This window comes from Dermacentor variabilis, chromosome 6, assembly GCF_050947875.1.
Source record: "Dermacentor variabilis isolate Ectoservices chromosome 6, ASM5094787v1, whole genome shotgun sequence".
Lineage (NCBI taxonomy): Eukaryota > Metazoa > Arthropoda > Arachnida > Ixodida > Ixodidae > Dermacentor > Dermacentor variabilis.
Window position 1 is genome coordinate 111502785 of NC_134573.1, and position 19116 is coordinate 111521900.

The 19116-nt window shown below is 46.4% G+C and overlaps 2 protein-coding genes across 2 annotated transcripts; both read right to left on the reverse strand.

The window, feature by feature from the left end:
* Window positions 1–2208: 2208 nt before the first annotated feature.
* LOC142585033 (sulfotransferase 2A2-like) lies at window positions 2209–6547 on the reverse strand. Its single transcript, XM_075695474.1, has 2 exons — window positions 6199–6547; window positions 2209–3433 (listed from the first exon to the last, which is right to left on the reverse strand). Exons 1-2 carry the CDS (start codon window positions 6239–6241, stop codon window positions 2409–2411), a joined length of 1068 nt encoding a protein of 355 aa, XP_075551589.1. The 5' UTR covers window positions 6242–6547; the 3' UTR covers window positions 2209–2408.
* A 6970-nt stretch (window positions 6548–13517) lies between these two features.
* LOC142586258 (sulfotransferase 2A2-like) lies at window positions 13518–14462 on the reverse strand. The gene has a single exon (XM_075697506.1). The coding sequence runs from the start codon at window positions 14460–14462 to the stop codon at window positions 13518–13520; it is 945 nt and encodes a 314-aa protein (XP_075553621.1).
* Window positions 14463–19116: the final 4654 nt, after the last annotated feature.

Below are 19116 nucleotides of genomic sequence, written 5' to 3' on the forward strand. Positions count from 1 at the left end.
TTTCCATTATCTCAATTAGAGCAAAAGCGTTAGTGAAACAGTAGATATAGGGGCTCTCCAGTGTACATTCCACTATCACCGTTAGCGTCGCCGTGAGGTTCAGTATAAATTCCAAGTGCGATAACATCCTACCGCGCTCCGTAGGCTGTAGGCGCGAGGCAAAGCGTGCCAGAGTGAGTCGAGAAAGATGGCGACTTGAGGCTTACCGTCTTTCCGCTCATCCACTGCTGTGCGCGCAAGGAGGAGGGCAAGTGAGAATGCTTCTTTTCTAACCCGATAATGACTACGCACAGAGCGGCCGAGCGCACCCACGCGCCCTATCTTGCAGGTAATCTGCGGTGGGTGCAAAAGCCTAGGCGAGCCTAGATGGCTGATTCCTTCGTGTGCCCTGTGTCCTCACGTGTCTAGTGTTGCAGTTCACGTAATCTTATGTTTCGGAGACGCGTTGAAGCGTGAGGCAGTACGAGGCTGGCAGCTGCTGCCGCTCTTAAACGCGCCATCGTTGCGACCACGAGCGTATGCGGTCACCGAGTGAGATCTGTTTATGTTTGCCTGTGCGCGCGCCACCGCAATGGTTAATTTAATCAGTAAGCAAATATTTACTGCAATTTATGCGGCCGATAAGACTACGACCCTTTTTACGTTAGTTTAATACTTTGCTATCTCTATCAATGCTTCGCCTTTTGGGAGGAACTAAGTTTTTTATCTCTTCTTCAGTCTATAAAGGAGATTGATTTCTCAGAGTTCTTCGTTGAACATACAGGACACCTACTCTGCGGTGACTTCACTGATTCTTTATATCTTCTATACAGCATGGATATAACCAGGGCACAACAAAGAAAGCAAAAGCGCACACGGCTCTCATGTTGATTTTGCTATCTTGATCTTGTACAAACATCAACAAAGAACAGGGCCTAGACTTACAAAGCTGTCCTACATAACCGCCATCCGGAATATGCTATCGCTACTGCAATCGTTGTCCTTATGACGCCGGTAGCGATCCCAACCGCTGGACACCCGAGTACCGCGACGACGAGGAGGTGTAGTTGTGGAGCAGTAGCTTTCTGAATAAAATCTCAGCACACCTAAGCACTTCTTATAAGTTGTGAATGGGGAATCACTAATATCCACTTGAACGCTGCTGAGCTGTTCCTCGTATAATGAACTCCTCGCGGGCAAGCGAGCGTGCTGGTATGCTTGGCGCGTCTTGATTTGACCTCACCGGGGCACAGTTGGAATGCAGGGCAGAGCTTGCGCGGACAAGAGAAACATGCGTGTAACACAGACCTCTGTGAGTGAGAGCGAGGCTGACGTGGCGTCGCGGCGATGTCTTCGCCCATCACGCAACACCTGGCGCGCCACTACGACAGCAAGTGCGCCCTTTCGCCCGCTCCGCTACGCCGATACACGCTCGTCAATGGGACTTCAGGCGCCGTTTCGCTGCTACAGACCACAGACGCCGGCTGTTTCGCTCAAAGGACCATTTGACGCTTTCGTATCAGAAGGCCCAGTTTTTGCAAGGCAGAACATTACACAGTATCTTAGCGCGCAGGGACATTCAAGGCTGTACCGTATGCAGTGAGAGGCCTGCTCTTTCCACTAAAAGTTTTAAAGAAATTGCGCTTGTACAGCTGCTTTTGTCCTAATTTCTCAACAAGATCGCGTATTATGGTCCGGATCATTACATCTAACACTAGGCACTGTAACGTGACTGATTTATCAAGAAACAATATTATTTTCCTTCGTCTGTGCCACTTGATCTTCACATAGAGGGTCCCTTCCACCCCCACTCCTCAGAGATTAATGAAAACCAATGTCGGACGCCATGCTTTGCCGTACTACAAACGTCAGAAGCGACAAGGTAACGTCTTAGTAATATGTTTTGGCAGTTACTTCTAGTTACATGTTTTCGCTAAACATCGCCAATAAACTCGACCATCTAATGCTACATTTAACTGTACTTGAAGAATATATATGTTTCGCAATTTTTTATGCTCAGCAAATGTATAAATTTTGATTCAAACAAGTACCACCTGAGGAGTCATGCATATCATTCATAGGAATGCGCTGCTATATAGCGATAATGTTTTTGTCTATTGTATAAATGGCATCTTCTATAACATTTCTTTTAAATTTTGAGGCTTTTGGGCAGTTCTGTTTGTTACTTTTTACGTACGTCACAGCGTCGATCTTGGACTTCTGCAACTCTGTACATATTGCAGGTGTCTATTTATTTCTCTCTCTCTCTCTCACCCAATAACAGATCACATTGATTAATATAGTCACGGTATTAGGGAAACTACACCGCACCGTGCCAATAAATGCACGCCGTGGGACGTTTCACGTGAACGCTATACACCACTGATCATGTAACACTCACGAGACAAAACGAAAGAGAAAGAAAAATTTCAGAGTTTACGGCCATCAAGTACTCTCTCGCTCTCTCGGCTGCCAATGTTCAGCTCTGGCCACAGGTCCGCAACAACGGTGTCACAGGTTTCTCGCAAGAACCTCTCGCTCAGCCGCCTGACTTGTTCGCTGGAGAAATAGTTCCTCCAGTCGCCGACGACTCCCTTGCGCACGTAGTCAATCTTGTCCGCCGAACTACCGGTGTCGCCACCACCGGCAGAGCCGCAACCGTTGCGAACGGCTTCGTGTACGTGGCGAAGACCTCTGTACTCTTCTCCTCGGAACGGGAACTCCCCTTCGTAGAAGTCGTATATCATCTTGTTAGTGTACTTCTTCATCTCCTCGAAACTGCTGTACCTGAGCACGTCCTTGAGAACCCTGCCGTCTTCGGCTAGCAGGCTCTCCTCGTACTCGGGCCCGAGAAACTTCGCGACCTTCAGCACGGCTGCCTCGGAGTCCTTCCTCATGTCTTCGTAGACGAGAAAGAGCACGTTGGGATCATCGATGCGCCGGCACCACCCTTTGTAGAAGTCGAAGTAGTCCCCGCTGTCGACGGTGCCCGCCACGAAGTTCTCGAAGGAGTCGTCGAAGTCCCCGTCGTACTCGTACGACGATATCATGCGCCAAAAGTGGTGCAACGAAACCACCGCGTCGAAAGGGTTCCTGATCCCGACTATGTAGCGCGCCTCTGGCGAGTAGCCCGTTTGATGCAGTGGCAGGTGACTCTTGATGGCGCCGGGTCTCGTCGTCCAACGGACGCACTCCGCGCCGCAGGCCTCGAAGTACGGGGACGCGCCGTAGAGCTCGGCCGCGTTGACCGGAGGCACGCCGCCGTTTTGGATGAGGTACACGATGTGCTGCAACCACGTGGTGCCGCATTTCATGTAGGTGACGATGAACAGGTCGCCCTCTCTGTGCGCGTAGTCCATGGCTGACTCGATGCACTCGCGAAGAAAAGCTGGGGCGAACGGAGTACCCCTGACGAGCTGCAGGCTTGGCTTCTTAGTTGTGGTTTTCCGGTCGCCTGTTTGAAAGAAAGGGAAAAAAAACACGACGATTATCATTCAGCACCTAGGTATAATTGAAATCTTTCATTTTTAAATAAAGCGTGTCGCGTGTTAAGAACAGGAGAAACCAGTAGGGCAGGAAGTTTGCGGGGGGCGAGTGGTTAGTTGGCGAAGCGCGAGCGGTTGGTTGCCCTTTGTTTTTTTCGAAATGATTGTCCACGCGAACACATGTGATGCCGAGCATGTTAAGGGCCAAGAAATGTCGACGCCCTCCCACCTTCTGTTTTCGTGTTTGCTCCCTCGTTGCAGTCGCATGAAGTTCGGTTGTTCCTATACCTCCAGCCGGTATACATAAACAATTTTTGCCTACTGGCCATCGGCATGTTTACACCCGCCTACTATGAATCATAAAGTATGCGCCGCAGTCGCATCAGCGCTAATTCGATGGGTGCGCTTAAGGATTTGTCTTTTGAAACCTCAGAACATGCGTCCGATTGATTGACTGATGAAGATGCGCACGATGAACGCACAATTTCGAGTATTTGTACGTTAAATGCCCTCTCCGCAGAACTATGTAGTAGGTACTCTTATTACTCAAACTAATACAACTGACAGCAAATATTGCCATCGGTCATGATTGACTAAAGCTTTTCTCTTGGTGGAATTTGAGTGCGCTTAATCATGACGTTGCATATACATATATATATATATATATATATATATATATATATATATGCAGTTTTTCTGTACAACAATTGCACCGCAAACATGAAGTTATTTTCGTGTCGCTGTCCTGCAAAGGTAACTTGTTGTTTTCTCAACATCGTAACTTGCGCCTGCAAATAAAACAGTGCGATACGCTCACGACCGAGCAGACTGAAACACACAGTGCACATGCAGTGAATGAATGTGCTCGTATACGGACGGGTACAAAAATAACTAAATCAATTACCTAACTTGCACAAAGAATACTTGTGAGGTGCGAATCAATGACTACGTTGTGATGCGCGGAGCAACGGGATAAAACGAACATCATCAATCACATTTAGCAGTGCAGAGGCCGCTTTCTGTAGCGGGTTTTTTCCATTTTCATTCTTTGTTCCTCTGTCCTTTTTCTTTCTTTTTTTTCCTTTTGCTCGCACAAAGGCATGCGTCCGATACTGTTGGGATTGTCTGCTTGGCTGAACGAATGCAATGAAAAGAACAGAAACAAAGATTAAATTCTGGGGTTTCCGTGGCAAAAATGCGCTTTGATTACTAGGCACGCTATAGTGAGGGACTCCGGGGTAATTTCGACCGCCTCGGTTTCTTTAACGCGTGCTCAAATCTAACTACACGAGCGTTCTTGCATTTCGGCCCTGTCTGGATGTGGCTGCCATGGCCGGGATTTAACCCACCACCACGAGCTCAGCAGTGCAATGTCATACCCACTGAGATATACCACGAAAATAATCGAGTTGTAGAAAATAAATGCTGACATAGTAGTGCCGCAGAGCTTACGAACACCACATATATGATGTGTGTATGCGAGACGTGGTAACGCAGTGCTCCAGAAGGACTAATATTAATTACACTGTGTTCTTTAGGTCCGTACTGTGTCTATGTATACAAGGGCGTTTTCTGGATCTCCTTCCCTTCGTAAAACGCTTGGGGTGGCAGGCAGTCGACCGTGTGACCAAACGGGAGTTACACTTTTAGGTACGGGGTTTTAGGTATGTGGTTTTAGGTATGGGGTTTTAGGTATGGGTTTTAGGTATGTGTTTAGGTATGTCATGGTGGACTGCTTAGTACTGCGAGAAACGCTGCCCATGTGTCAGTGCTCTTAAAGCAAAGCCCGGGAGGTTCTGAGCGGTCCGGGACGTCACAAAGTACGAACTTAAGAAATCGCATAGCGTATGAGACTGCGTGGCAAAATTTGGGGAAAAAGCCCACCACCATTAGACACCGCCTGTGACTGCAACATTATGACGTCACAGCGTATGCTTTCATTGAAATGATAGAAAATTAGTTGACGAGGATGGCGCTGCCATCATGATTAGTGCCTGCGAAATAGCCTTTCACTGAACGAGCAGTAGTAATAGAGTGCGACATAACGTAAATAAATGCTTGTTGAATATGTACAAAAGTTGCAGCGCATAAAAAACGGAATGACAATGCATGTAGCCAACTACATCTGTTATTTTTTCTCTGTACAGGGCGTCCCCACACCCCTCTGTCTGTGTGCAAACGCCAAGCTGCTGTGTAGACATCTAGCTGGTGTTAAAGATAGCTGGCTGGTGTTTGGGAACATTATAGATGGGTGATCTGAAATTCGTGAACAAATTCTGGCCAGTACTAACCACTAGAAAAAAAGGAAGAAAGGGATTCTTTTGGGTCCTGTCACTGAAACTGCTCGGCAGAGACACTTATTCTGTGTCGACATTGTTGACATTGGATGCTACATACTAAAGACGGCTTTTTTTCTTCCTCTTAGACGTTGTTTTGTTCCAACAGATTTAGCGACAAAATCGTGATGCGGTGGAGACCACTTATCACCATGCAACGCAGATTCGTAACGACCGACTTCACGGTCGTGGAAGGAACGTTCGGACAACAACGAACGGTAGGGCGTCAAGTGTCAAGGCGTCCACCCTGTTCTCCGCCATAACGGTGCTGCAGCGTAGGCTCGAGTGTTTTCTGTACTGCTATTGTTCCTCCTCCACTGCTTCTTGCGTAACATTAAAAAAAGCTTGCGCGAACCGTCTGAACACACGCACAAGAACGGACCACTTTCAGCGCTCACCTTGCCTCGTCTGCCCGTCGTCTGCTTCTTCGGTGTGCGACATGCTTGTCGGTGCCAAATCCGCAGCTTGACGATGAACGGAATACAAAAAACAACAGCAAGAAAAAGCAACAAGCCGTATTTGCACGTCTCCTTCGTCTAAATTGAGCAGTTAAACGTTGATAAAGCAAGTACCGGTTTTTAAGTTCGTTCAGGGCAGGAATGGGCACTGCGTGCTTGTGCGCGTTGGTCGCGGCAACGAACAACCGGTGAGACTCAGAGAGTGAAAAAGAAAAGTGAGGTGAAGAGGTAAAAAAACAACGGATTCGCTTCCGCGTGTATTGCCCTGGCGATGTATTGCCCTCCGTCGCGAAAGTCTGGCGGCGTGTGTTATCGAGGCCGGTAGAGAGGAGCGCCCTTGTGCGGCCGTCGTGACGTCAGCAAACGAGCAGGCGGCACGAGGCTGAAGTTGACGTAGCTGTCGCGTCGGAGCTGTAGAATGCCACAGCATCGCTTGCACGTTGAAGAGAGAGAAGGCCGTTCCCAAAGACAGATGCCTTGAAGCACCACTCCTTTTGGTGCGCGCAGGTGCATTATTTATTGATCGCCACAGTCTTCGTTTAGAGCAAAGTTGTTACCCTCTATAGTTGGTCGCGATTTTTCGTGGGCTCGTTCTTGCTCACTGAAAAGATGTACCGCCACCTAGAGGCCGCGCCCGCTCTGACGGACGTCAAACGACAGATGGAAAAGGGCTTTGTCTTTGGGTTGCCGCGTAACAAAATTATGTTTTCTTGAATGCGGTATACCAATAACAAGTCAAAGGTATATCATGTCTGCAGTTTGTATGTAAGTTGTACTTCAAAAATTTTCTGACGCAATTGAGAAATTAACATAGTACGCTAATGCACTTGCGCTTCGCGGAGGGCCAAGAAGAATGAGTATATGTGCTGCACTTCCGCACACGTGCGTGCGAGTGTGACGTACGTGTGCGCACAATGTATCTGTCCTTGATGCGTGGGCGCTCTGCCCGTTGCTTCTGTAGCACAGCCTGCATTGCGACCTTAATTGTCATTATGGCAAACACTGTTTCCGCATAAGTGAAACAGGTGTTTTTTTTTTCTTTTCTCGTATATTCGAAATGCAGTGCGAAACCATCGTGTCTGCAGCTCGTGTGTAAGTCTACCTAACAAATTTTCTTACGCCATTTACGTTGAAAAATTCATTAAGTTCAATAAGGCATTTGCACTTGGCGGAGGACCTAGAAGAATGAAGATATATGCCGCACTTCCGCACATGTGTGTGCGGGCACGACGCACGTCACTTGTAGTGGTGGTGCTTGTGTAACGTCGCCTAGCGTCAGTTGGGGTGGTGGCACCTGTCCAACACCAGCAACAGCTTCTCTGCACACCCACTTTCACAGAGTGTAATGGAGACAGATCTTTTTCTCTCTGCAGAGCTTAGCCATTTCAATAAAGAACTGGATTCTTCCAAAAGGTTAGTAGTGCCGACTGCTGATCGGTTCTTGACATTTTCTTTCAGTATACTTACCTACATTTAAGAGTACATAACCTACTTAACATAGGAGGAACCTATGGAGGAACCAAGAAAGTGGCCTCTTATTTATCTTCGATAAACGTTTATTCATGTCTCCCTCTCCGCATTACTAACGTAAAGTTAGTCACTTGCTGCTATATATATATATTGCTAGCTCTCAGTAACGCGCTGGTAGTAACGGCAAGGTTATATAAGATAACTTGATCGGCAAGTTCTTGCATAAGAAGAATCTGCTTCGCTAAATCTCGTAATCTGTAAGTTCGTGCACACTGCGCAATTTTAGAGCGCACCGTTCTTACGGCGAGCGTCGTCGTCGGCTGCGGCGGCGTAACCGAGCCAACGAGCACTACAGCGAAAGATGAAAGGGCGAGCGTGGAGCGGCAGATGAAAGACGCGAGCCACAAACGACGGGCACCAATGAGAGCGGCCCTTTCAGTGACGTGCGCGCGGGAAACTAGTTTCATGCGGACGCGCCCGACCGCTGGATGCGTATTCGCATCCGGTCTCAGCCGGACCGCTAGTTTCGTGCTATCGTCTGCTCGCGTCATCTCTCGCTCGCGCTTGTTTGGATTCTTACGATGTGGGATTGTTTTGCAAAATGTTTGCATGCGCGACACGAATTGTGTAGTACTTTCTGGAAGCCAAGCGGCGCCAGTGATTACGCTAGAACCTTCGACGAGTCATGTATAAAAGCCGGCGTGTTTGACCCGCAGATCATGCTCTCTCAAATTTGTTGCCTCAATATATCGCGAAATGAAACACGTATATAGCTGCACTCAAATTTCGCATTAGGGAGTATTGTAATCAGCGGTGAAATTTTTAAAGATCGCCTTCTGCAGATTGCATTTCGATTTGTGCATGTCTTAATTATATGCCAATACCTGAATGCCTTGCATTCGCGGTGGACACCTTGCACACACTGTATCCTACGAGCTACAATTACAAGTGCGCCGTCTGCTGGGCGCCCTCTACCACCTGACATGGGAGTATGGGCACAACGCATCGACACCACCCATCACTGAACCAACCGTCGAGCAGTGCGAGGCCCTGCCGAAAAGCCCGAGCACTGGAGATCAGAACCCTTTGGTGAACAGGGCCATGCTATCGGCTCAGGCCCTCGGTATCCTGGACTGGGGACAACACCTACGTCCAACGATTCCACCGTCGGCTCATTTCTACAAATAAAGCTTATTTTTCCTTTTCCACCTCATATAATCACTAATATCTGGCGTCAACGTTTAGAAATACGTAGAATCTCACCCGCGGTGGTGAAGTACCTTTGGCGTAGTACTTTCGGCGTAGTACCTTTGGCGTTGCGCTACTAAGCCCGAGAGCACGATATCAAATCTCGGCCGTGGCGACCGCATTTCGGTTGAGCTGAAATGCAAGAACGCCCGCGTTCCGTATTTTGGGTGCACGTTAAAGAACCTCAGCTGGTCAAAATTAATCCGGAGTTCACCACTATAGCATGCCTCATAACCACATTGTAGTTTGGCAAGTAAAACCTCGGCAATGAATGAGGGAAATAAATTTCCGATACAGCGTTCCCGAGTTTTAAATAGAGGCTCGAGATCAATGTATCTGCCATAATGGTTTGGCCCTGGCTTGGCCGATTGCTCATATATGCAGATCACAGAGCTAGCTTCACGCGCATGGTATGGCTGTTAGGATGTAAAGGTCCCGATGGACAAAGCTCTCTATACGGAGTGGTCGGGCACTTACTGCAATGTCCGCAAGCCTAAACAAGTAGATCGCTGTGTGTGAAGTGTTCTGTACAAAGAATGCCTGCGAAAAGTCGGAAGCTGGACTATGTAGACATGTAATATTCATCATTATCAGCATCATCACCACCTTAGTTGCAGAAGGCAACACAAAATGTTGCACAGCGTCAAAACAATGTTACTTGGCAAAATACAGCAACATAAGCAGCTATTATCGTAATGCCGTCGCTTATCTGCCATTATCTGAACTGGGAACATGGCAGTTAAGTCGAAGCTGTATATTGCAGCAACCTCATCGACTCTAATGTGCCACCTGAAGTCGTTCTGCGGCGACAAAGCCCGCATTATTGTAACAACAAAAACAGACGCGATTGCAGATAGGTGTATCGCATTTTGGGACTGCCACTACGGACACATTGATTGTTCACAGCGAGCGCATATACCTGCTGGTTGTGCTTGACATCGTTCCGACACGGCGTATCTGTCTAACGGGCAACGTGAACATTTGAGCGAATTGACGGCCGTGATTCACAACTTTTAGCGCAACACATTGCCCGTGGAAATAGAAAGAGCAAAACAATAAGTTGTTGAGCGATGTTGGTACTGAAGACAGTGGCGAGGTGTATGACGTTACATTACGAAAGGCAACACTCAAAGTACACACCGGGACCTTCCAGACAAACCAGGAAAAGTAGTCGCCGTACCTATATGCTGATGTAGGCCATCTCAACCTTGGCAGCACGACGCACGTCAATTTCTTTCTGACGTTTTGAACAAAGGCAAAAATAATAAGAAGGCTCGTAAGTGGCTGCTGTGTTCAACCAAGTCGTCAATCTTTATTACATTGCCGTTCATTGAGCCTGTATATAAGAAGTCGTGCGCAAGTAACCCTGACACATTCGGCTCCGCTCTGTTTTCAAATGTTTGAGTGGACGATTCTAAGCAATATGTTTGATAGCAACGCTATTTTGTGACACCATGCTTCTTCGTGATATCGTCTAGACTTCGTGAAGCCTGACATGGTCACTTACGGTAAAATCGTCAGCACAATAGCCGATTTCCTAGAGCCACTTCACAATGTAGTACGAGGTGAAACATATTGCACGGAAGCCATCGACGATGATTCTAAATGTGAGCCCGAACGAACGAGTGACCGAACGTTTTCCTTATTGAGTCCAGGCCCACATGACTGCCTTTGATATACAAAGCAGCTTTTAAAGAGGAGCATTGTCGCGTGAATAAATAGGCAGTTCTACGCTCTTTCTTTCGGGGTGCAAAGCTTTTAATTTCGTTCAACCAAAACTCATGTACAATGACTACTCAAAACGCTGCCTTTTTTTTTACTGACTGCTTTTTACTTCGTGAAAGATTACTAGTCTGCGTTACGCTCTCATCCGGAGCGCGCAAGATCGACGAAACAAAATGCTCATCTCGCCCCAGCTTCGTCTGAAATAGTTCCGAAGGCCTGCCAGTACACTTATTAGGCGTCTGGTTGCGCTTGCTGCAAGAGGAGACGGTGGATACGCGCTTGTACAATTATAGAACACATATAGCCTGTGACAATGGCCTTCACTCTTGGCATGCTTCACCGCAATACATTAAGTATGCTTTACCGCGTAGCACATGTGTACTGCGGCAAAGCTGCCATTAACAAACCGAATTATGCAGCGTTTCTTTAGACCCTTGCGAAATTTCCTTTTGATTTCAAGTTGCTCCCATTCTTTAGCGCTTCTTCAAACACATGCTATTCTGTATGTATGTACTCATATGGCTGTGCTGTGTGGCCTTGCTACACACCAAGGAAAAATATATATATAGTCATCAAATCAAGCGACTCCGCACTTTGTAACTGCCCTCGAGGAAAATAAAGGAACCCATCTTTATTTCGTCTCGCAGTAGAGGTTTTCAAACTTCCAAATGCAATCGATGCGTGAGGTAGTTCCCGGGTGCAGCTGCGCGAAGTGCGCGACGGCAGAAGAGCGAGAAGCGCGAAACGCGTTTTATTTGCGACAGCTTTCACGAGGTGGCAACCCTTAATAAAAAGGAGTCAGTTACGTTTCTTCGCGGACAGTTCAGATCTGTGCTGGATCTTACATTTTCAGGTCCAGGTATTCTCACATCCGCATGGGAAACGGTGAATGTCGGGACGACCAGCGATCATTTGCCTGTTGTGTTTGAAGTGGTAGGTCCGCAGTCCACCGTGGAGGCTCGCATCCGCTCTTTTGTGGATTACCGTACATTTAAAAATTGCTTGCGGACTACTTTCAAATCAATGGAAAATTCTCCATTGAAAGCCGAGGATATTTGCTCAATCATTGATAATTCGCGCAAAAGGTCAGAGTTCCAGGTAAAGGCATGTAAAAACACTGCTTCTACAAATTGGTGGAAGGACGAGTGCTCGCGGGACTCCAAGCGACGCAAGGCTGCATGGAAACAACTCATGCATAACCAATCTCCAAAAAACTGGAAAAACTATAAATTTATTGCTGGAACATTTAAAAGAACGGTAGGTAAGGCAAAAGACGATTACAATGTCCGACATTTCGAATTCCTTTCGAAAGCAAATAATAAGCGTGCATTATTTCGGTTTTTAAAATCCCAAAAAATGATTCCACGTCCCTTGAACTGGGAGTCGGTAGGAACTGGGAAAAGGCAGGAGTTGGAATTTTCTCATCATCATTGGACTGGTCTTTTTCTATTCGGCTTCCCGACTTCACTCCAATATACCTAGCGGAATTCCTAGCTGTTGTCCTAGCTTTACGAAAGTTACAATCTTCCAGGACAACGGCGGTAATAATCACAGATTCTTTGTCGCTGTGCACCTCACTTACTGCTCCCGGCGAGTCACACATGTAACAAAACTTTAGGTTGTTACCTCCATTTTCTGCACACTTAAGCAAAGTCTGCCCGACTCTTGGCCAATCCCCGCGAGTGGGTAAGCGCCAAACTCATCAAGGACATCATCATCATCATCATCATCATCATCATCATCATCATCAGTCAGCGTAAGGCTTTTCTTGTCGTCGTCGTCGTCGTTGTTGTTGTTGTTGTTGTTGCATCCTTCATTATTAAGAAGCAATGCTTTTCTTTTTGCAAGCAGTCTTCTCAGTAATTGCCGTGTTTGTAGCAAATCAGTTTTCTTTATAGTGAACCGGAACCTCGGCTATTGGAATATTTAGGAGGTGGAATTTACGCACGTCTGTAATCTGTGTAAAACTCATTTTTTTGAAAGTATGAAAATCTAATTACCGCGTTTCTAGCAAATCAGCCTTTTTTTCTTTATGATGAATCGTAACTTCCACTATTGGGTTTTTGAGCAAATGGAAACACGCAGGTCTGTGATCTGTGCAATACTCGTTTTGTGAAGGTGTGAAAATCCATCATTATAGACGCTATTGGCTCATCTTCCTTCCATTGAGTCGGTTACTGAAGCAGTATAGCAAAAAAAGATTCAGCAAAGGAAGTTTCCTAAAATTGCTGACACAGCACTGTTTACGAACGTCGGTACGAGGCCTGCCGAGCACTTGTTTGTCACGCGTACGACGGGACGCACGATGTGCCTAATAAGCGGGGGCTGCAGAATACAGCGACGGGTCACGCGCAGTGCCCTTTCGACTGGTTTATTTGAAAGGTCAGCCGAGGTCATACTTAGTGTTTACGCGAAGGTGCGATAAGAAACCGTGCCCACTAAGCTGTTGCGACATACGAAAAGCGATGTTCATTTTGTGACGACACAATAGACGTCGCACTTACACTTCGTATATTTATTTTTTATTTATTTATTTATTTATTTATTTATTTATTTACATGGACCTTACAGGTTTTCGAGAAGGCATTGGGTAAGGGGGAAATGTAGTAACATGTTAGTATGGAAACAGGAAAAAAGAAACATCGGTATAAAGTAAGGAATATGTACGCAACATGGAAAATTAATACGACATCAGCACATACAATATGTACAGAAATAACAATAAACGGTAAACACAATAGCATAATAGCATAATAACATTATAAACGTTTTTGCATGTGTACAGCAACTTTTCTTGTGGTCGCAGAACATTCCCCTCATTCATGGAATCCCATATCCGGCCACAGGTTAGCGATTCCGCTGCCCTGCGTTTCTTTTTGAAATCTCCGCTTGAGCCTCTTCACCTGTTCGGGAGAGAAGCAGTTCTTGTAGTCTCCGACCACGCCCTTGCGCACGTAGTAGACTTTGTCCGCGCATGCGCCGTGTCCATCTTCTCGACCGCGCGCGTTGTGCACGATTTCGTGGAGCTTACGTAGGCCTTCGTACGCCTCTCCCTGCAAGGCAAACTCAGCCGCGTAGTAGTCGTGGAACATGTCGTTGGTGTACGTCTTCATCTCCTCGACACTACTGTACTTTAGCACGTCCTTGAGGACCTTGCCGTCGTTGACCAGCAGGCGTTGCTCGTACTCCGGCCCGAGGAACCTGGCGACCTTAAGTATGGCTGCCTCCGGATCTTTCTTGACGTCTTCGTAGACCACGAACAGCACGTTGGGACCGGCGCTGCGTTCGTACCAGTCTCGGTAAAAGGCAAAGTAGTCTCCGCTCTCTATGTAATTGTCCATGAAGTTCTCGAAGGAGTCGTCAAAGCTGCCTTCGTATTCGTAAGCGGATATCATGAACAAGAAGTGGTGCATGCACACCAAGACGTCGAATGGGTTCCTTATAACGACGATGTACTTCGCCTCGGGGGAGTAGCGCATTTGATGTAGCGGAAGGTGGGTTTTGACGGCGCCGGGTCTCTTCACCCATTGCATGCAGTCAGCGCCACAGATCTCGATAAACGGTGAAGCCTTGTAGAACTCTACGGCACTAGCCGGAGGCACGCCGTCGTTTTGGATAAGGTACACGATGTGCTGCATCCACGTAGTACCGCACTTGACGTAGGTTACGATAAACAGGTCGCCCTGGCGGTGGACGTAGTCCATGGCAGACTCGATGTACTCGCGATGGAAGTACGACGCAAAGGGAGTGCCCCTGACCATCATTAGGTTAGGCTTCTTTCTGTTGTTCGCCTTCAGTTCTAGGCAACAGAAACGAAAAGAAAAACTGTTTTTTTTTTCAGTAAGTTCACGATTGTTTGCAGGAATGGGTAGACACTTTGCAAAATTTTGAGGTTGGCTTCTCTGCACAGAGAAAAATGCTTCTGTAAGCTGGTAAGCTGGAAGAAATCATAGGAATAACTGACTGTTTCAAGTGTGCTCCCGCACGCAGTTTTCACAGTGGGTTTCTTCCTCTGATGTTGCTTTCCATTTCACGTTCGCCAGAGTACATGTATGCATATTGTTGCAGAGCAGACTTAATGTTCTATTCCATTCATCCCCACAAGTGTAGAGGAAGCAAGCATGTGGAAGACGCCGCGCTGCATCTAAATTATTTTCTCTGGAGAACGGGTCTTGTTGCTGTCGAGCAGAACTTTTTATTTTGCTAGGAAGCCTGGCGGGGCCTTAAATATTTTACTAAATATCTGCTGGTCACTAAAAAACAATTTTCATCCGTTTGCTCATTTTGTTAGTTGTTTACTAGCTTGTTTGCGTCTAGTCACCGCCAGGTAGTTTCTGGTCAACTTACAGAATGGTCAAGAGCTGACAAATGCTGGCGGTTGCTCAGTGGCTATAGTGTTGGGCTTCTGAGAACGAGGTCGCGGGATCGAATACCGGCCACGGTGGCCGCATTTCGATGGGGGTGAAAGCACCCGTGTACTTAGGTTTAGGTGCACGTTAAAGAACCCCAGGCGGTAAAAATTTCCGGAGTCCTTCACTACGACGTGCCTCATAATCAGAAAGTCTTTTTGCCACGTAAAATCCCATAACTTATATTTTTTATAAAAAGAGCTGTCATATAAATAAACAACACACCCACATAGATTGACTTACAGCGCCCACATGAGTTCTTATACATTACGAGCCTCTGCAACACTTAAGATGCACCAGCAAGGAAGGAATGTGATTTGGCCGCCACTCTACGTTATGACATTCTTCAGTCACAGCGCACGCGAGCTGAATCGTAAGCTCCAGAACTGGAGACTGACTGCCCACACATCGGAACCGTGCGATTCCTCAGGAAACGCTTATCACCTCAAATGAAGCCGATGTAGGCTGACCGATAGAAGCGGTTCTGTGCAGTAAATATGCGCGATCGAAGAAAATCCTGCATTTCCGACCCGTTATACATGAACAGGGGATTAGCGGTGCTTGTGCCCTTGCTAAGTAAGCCGATTGCACCATTCATAAAGCCAGTACTTTTGTTTATGAGCAAGGCGGACCACCAGGATTGATTAGGAATCACCCGAACACGTCAAGGTACATTGTATCCTTTCAAAATGGGCACCAGAAGAGTTAAGAAGAAAGAACGAAAAGACAGAATCTACTATATATATATATATATATATATATATATATATATATATATATATATATATATATATATATATATATATATGTTGTCCTTCTTTCTGCATTTATTCTTACCACGAACGATAACATTGATAGCTGTGCATCCCCCAACAAGCCCAACATCTTACTTTGCTGAACTACACTGCTTATCGAATCGACTTCTAGTTCTTAATTTGAAACTTAACTATTACTGAACAAATTTTTAGCCTGTTCATTGTATTTAAATGTATTCCTTATAGCTATTCACTGTATTTGCAACCTTATGTCCCTTTAATTATACTCGAAAAAACAAGGAATGCTCATACTTTTTGATGTGGTGAACGGAAATACACTGAGGCATATTTTTACGAGAACTTATTCTCTCCTTCGTGCGTGTTGTGCATCACGCCGGTCACGTGGCTTAGCTGCGAAGACATCCGTGCAAAGTTCACGTATTCGTCCAGAGTGAAGAGAGCTCTGCTACCTTGTGCAGAGCTCCCGTCGATTTCTCGGGGCGGTCTAATCAGCCAAAGTCAACAACGAGCTCTTGTCTGCGTATATGAGTGTATATACAGACAGGCAAAGGGCGGTCCTGTTGGGAATGCGGCCAATGACAGATAACGATATCTCCTCCTTTTTCTTGTTGAAATGAATAGCAGTCGCCGGCTCTTTTATTGCGGCACCGGCGACTGCTTGTCACTTCCCAAAGAAAACAAATATGCGCAAAAAGGGAGGGTAATGCCACAAAATGTGACACTCTTTAGAACACCAGATGAATAAAAACAATATAGTCCAACAATACATGAATCAGAAAGTTTTGTGCACGAGTTCAGTACACACATACGCATATATTAAGTCAGATATTTTGAATAGCCAAAACACAGCACACATGTGATTACACTGCAAAACATAGAATAGAAGTAATTCAAAACGGCGTAAAAATCACGATCCCCACGTAAATAAATTTTGAACATACAACAACATTTATATCAGTTAATTAGCTTATTAGGACACGCTGAAAATTATTATTCCCCCAAAATGTTGGTGTCCACGAAAAACTCTTTAAAGATAAGAAGTGCTCTTTTCCAAAGGCCCGCTGTTGGTCATGGATCAAGTATCTTTTTTAGAGTGAGTGCTCTTCTATCTAAAAGTAACACATTTGCTTGCAAAACCCTCCGCTGTGAATAATATTTAGTGCACTCGTGGAGGAGATGGTGCACATCTTCGTCTGTATGGCCACAAGAACACTGCGACCTAGAGGAACGTTTTATCCTGTAGAAGAAGTGTCGCGTAAATGCAGTACCAAGCCGCAGGCGATGTACTATTGTTTCGAACTTTCGGTTTCTCTCTTGCATTTACGGGGACCATAGCGCTTAGGCGGCGTGGACAGTAAGGAACAACTAGGACTATGAGCTAACTTTCAACTGCATTCTTGTATTTAGAAGTGATGCACTTATACCCGACGTAGCGGCAACAAATAGCAACCCACGAAAACATTCAGGAATATCACCGCGCTTGTAGTCCAACAGAGTCAAGACAAGTCGTGTCGTTTCTGTTCAGTGGCTGCAGACGCGGCGCTGACACAGCTAGCGCCTACTTTTGCGACCATGCTCGCTTCCACGATTTACCACGTATCTTTATTGCCATTTGTGTAGAGCATAATACCGCAATCCTTGAACAATAGTTCACAACCGTCGTCGCAGCAGTGCACCGATAATGCCGCTTAAGTACATCGCAGTGCATCACCACACCGCAATGCATCAGCGCGCACTGACAATGCCGCATAGCGTCGCTTAAGCTCTATAGTCACAGTAAATAAATCAACCCAACCAGCCCGGAAATGTGTGCTCCTCTTACGTTTCTTGCAGACGCGTGTGCTTACATCGGCGAGTTGACTTCCTCCGTCATAGTGTCTCAATGGCTATGACTTCCTGTTGCTAAACACGAGGTCGCGGGTTCGATCCCTGGCGGCGGCATTCCCTTGGGCGTGCATGCTCGCGCATTTAGATTTAGGTTTGTTTTAACGAAAGCCAGGTGGGTAGACTTATTTCTGAGCCTGCCACTACGGCACCTCTCATAGCACTAGTGTTGCTTCGGGACGTTGAACTCCATGAATCAATAATTTGTCTTTCATGCTATGAATGCCCTCCACCTCTCCAGTATAGTGTGTGAACAATAGATATATTTAAGAACGTTAACTCAGAAGCGAGCCCTTCGATTTGTTTACGGCTCTATGTGTGCGATAGCGGAAGCTATCTGTCTGGACTGGCGAGCAAATTGTAGCAAACGACAACTTTAGTCATAAGGGCACCAACAAGAAGTTAAAAGAGCAGGGACCCAAAAGTGAACAAAACTAAGTGCGCGCGAGAAAAGACGTTGAAGCGCGAGCGGTGCAAAGGTAGACTTGATTAAGAAGGGAAAATGAACGCACACATCAGTGCTGTGTCTCAGCAACTTCGACAAGGCCGTGGCATGCTGGTCGGGGGTCTCGCCCCAGCACCTCGCGTCCCCGAAGTCCACCCGCCCGAGGTCATACCATAGTGAGGCGCCGCAATTGACAGGCAACACCAGTGCACGGATTCCCGTCTGTCTGTCCCCATCCACGTCAGGCAAGCGCCGAGTACCGTGACTACGCAGGCCACGTCAACGATCGTTCCACTGAAAGCATCGTGGACTCGCACCCAGTGACGTTATTGGATCATTTCTTTAAGAACGCACGGGCAGTGACCCTATTCAGGAACAGCATTCTTTGTGCATGTTATAGAATTTGGAAAATTTTGCAGGGTGCCACAGTTGCACAAGTTTGTAAGAACAACGTGGAATGAAAACTGCGTTAGCTATGGAACCTTATAACCTTTTGGTTCCGATCCTGTGATCGTACTCCCTGTTCAAGTTTGTGGGCTGAAATTAAGTTCATTTTGTTATAAAATCTGTGCATCCGACTGTCAATTCTGTCGAGGGGGGTGACAAGACCAGGCTTTGCGTGACTGCAAGATTATGTGTCTTTGATGATGTTTTCCTTAATTCAGTGAATTAATTACGGACGTTTCTGGAACGTAATTGTTTCACCTCATGGTATCAGTCCTTGAACAATGAAGAAATTATAGTTGCTAGAAGAGCCGGGGACATAGCAACCACCAGAATTTTCAACTAGATCCAGAGGTATTTCGTTTGTTGCTCTGATACCGACATAAATTTAGTTTGGCCGATAGCAACAACCGTGTGAAGCGCTTATAATTTCATCTAGCTTCTCGTCTAACTTCTC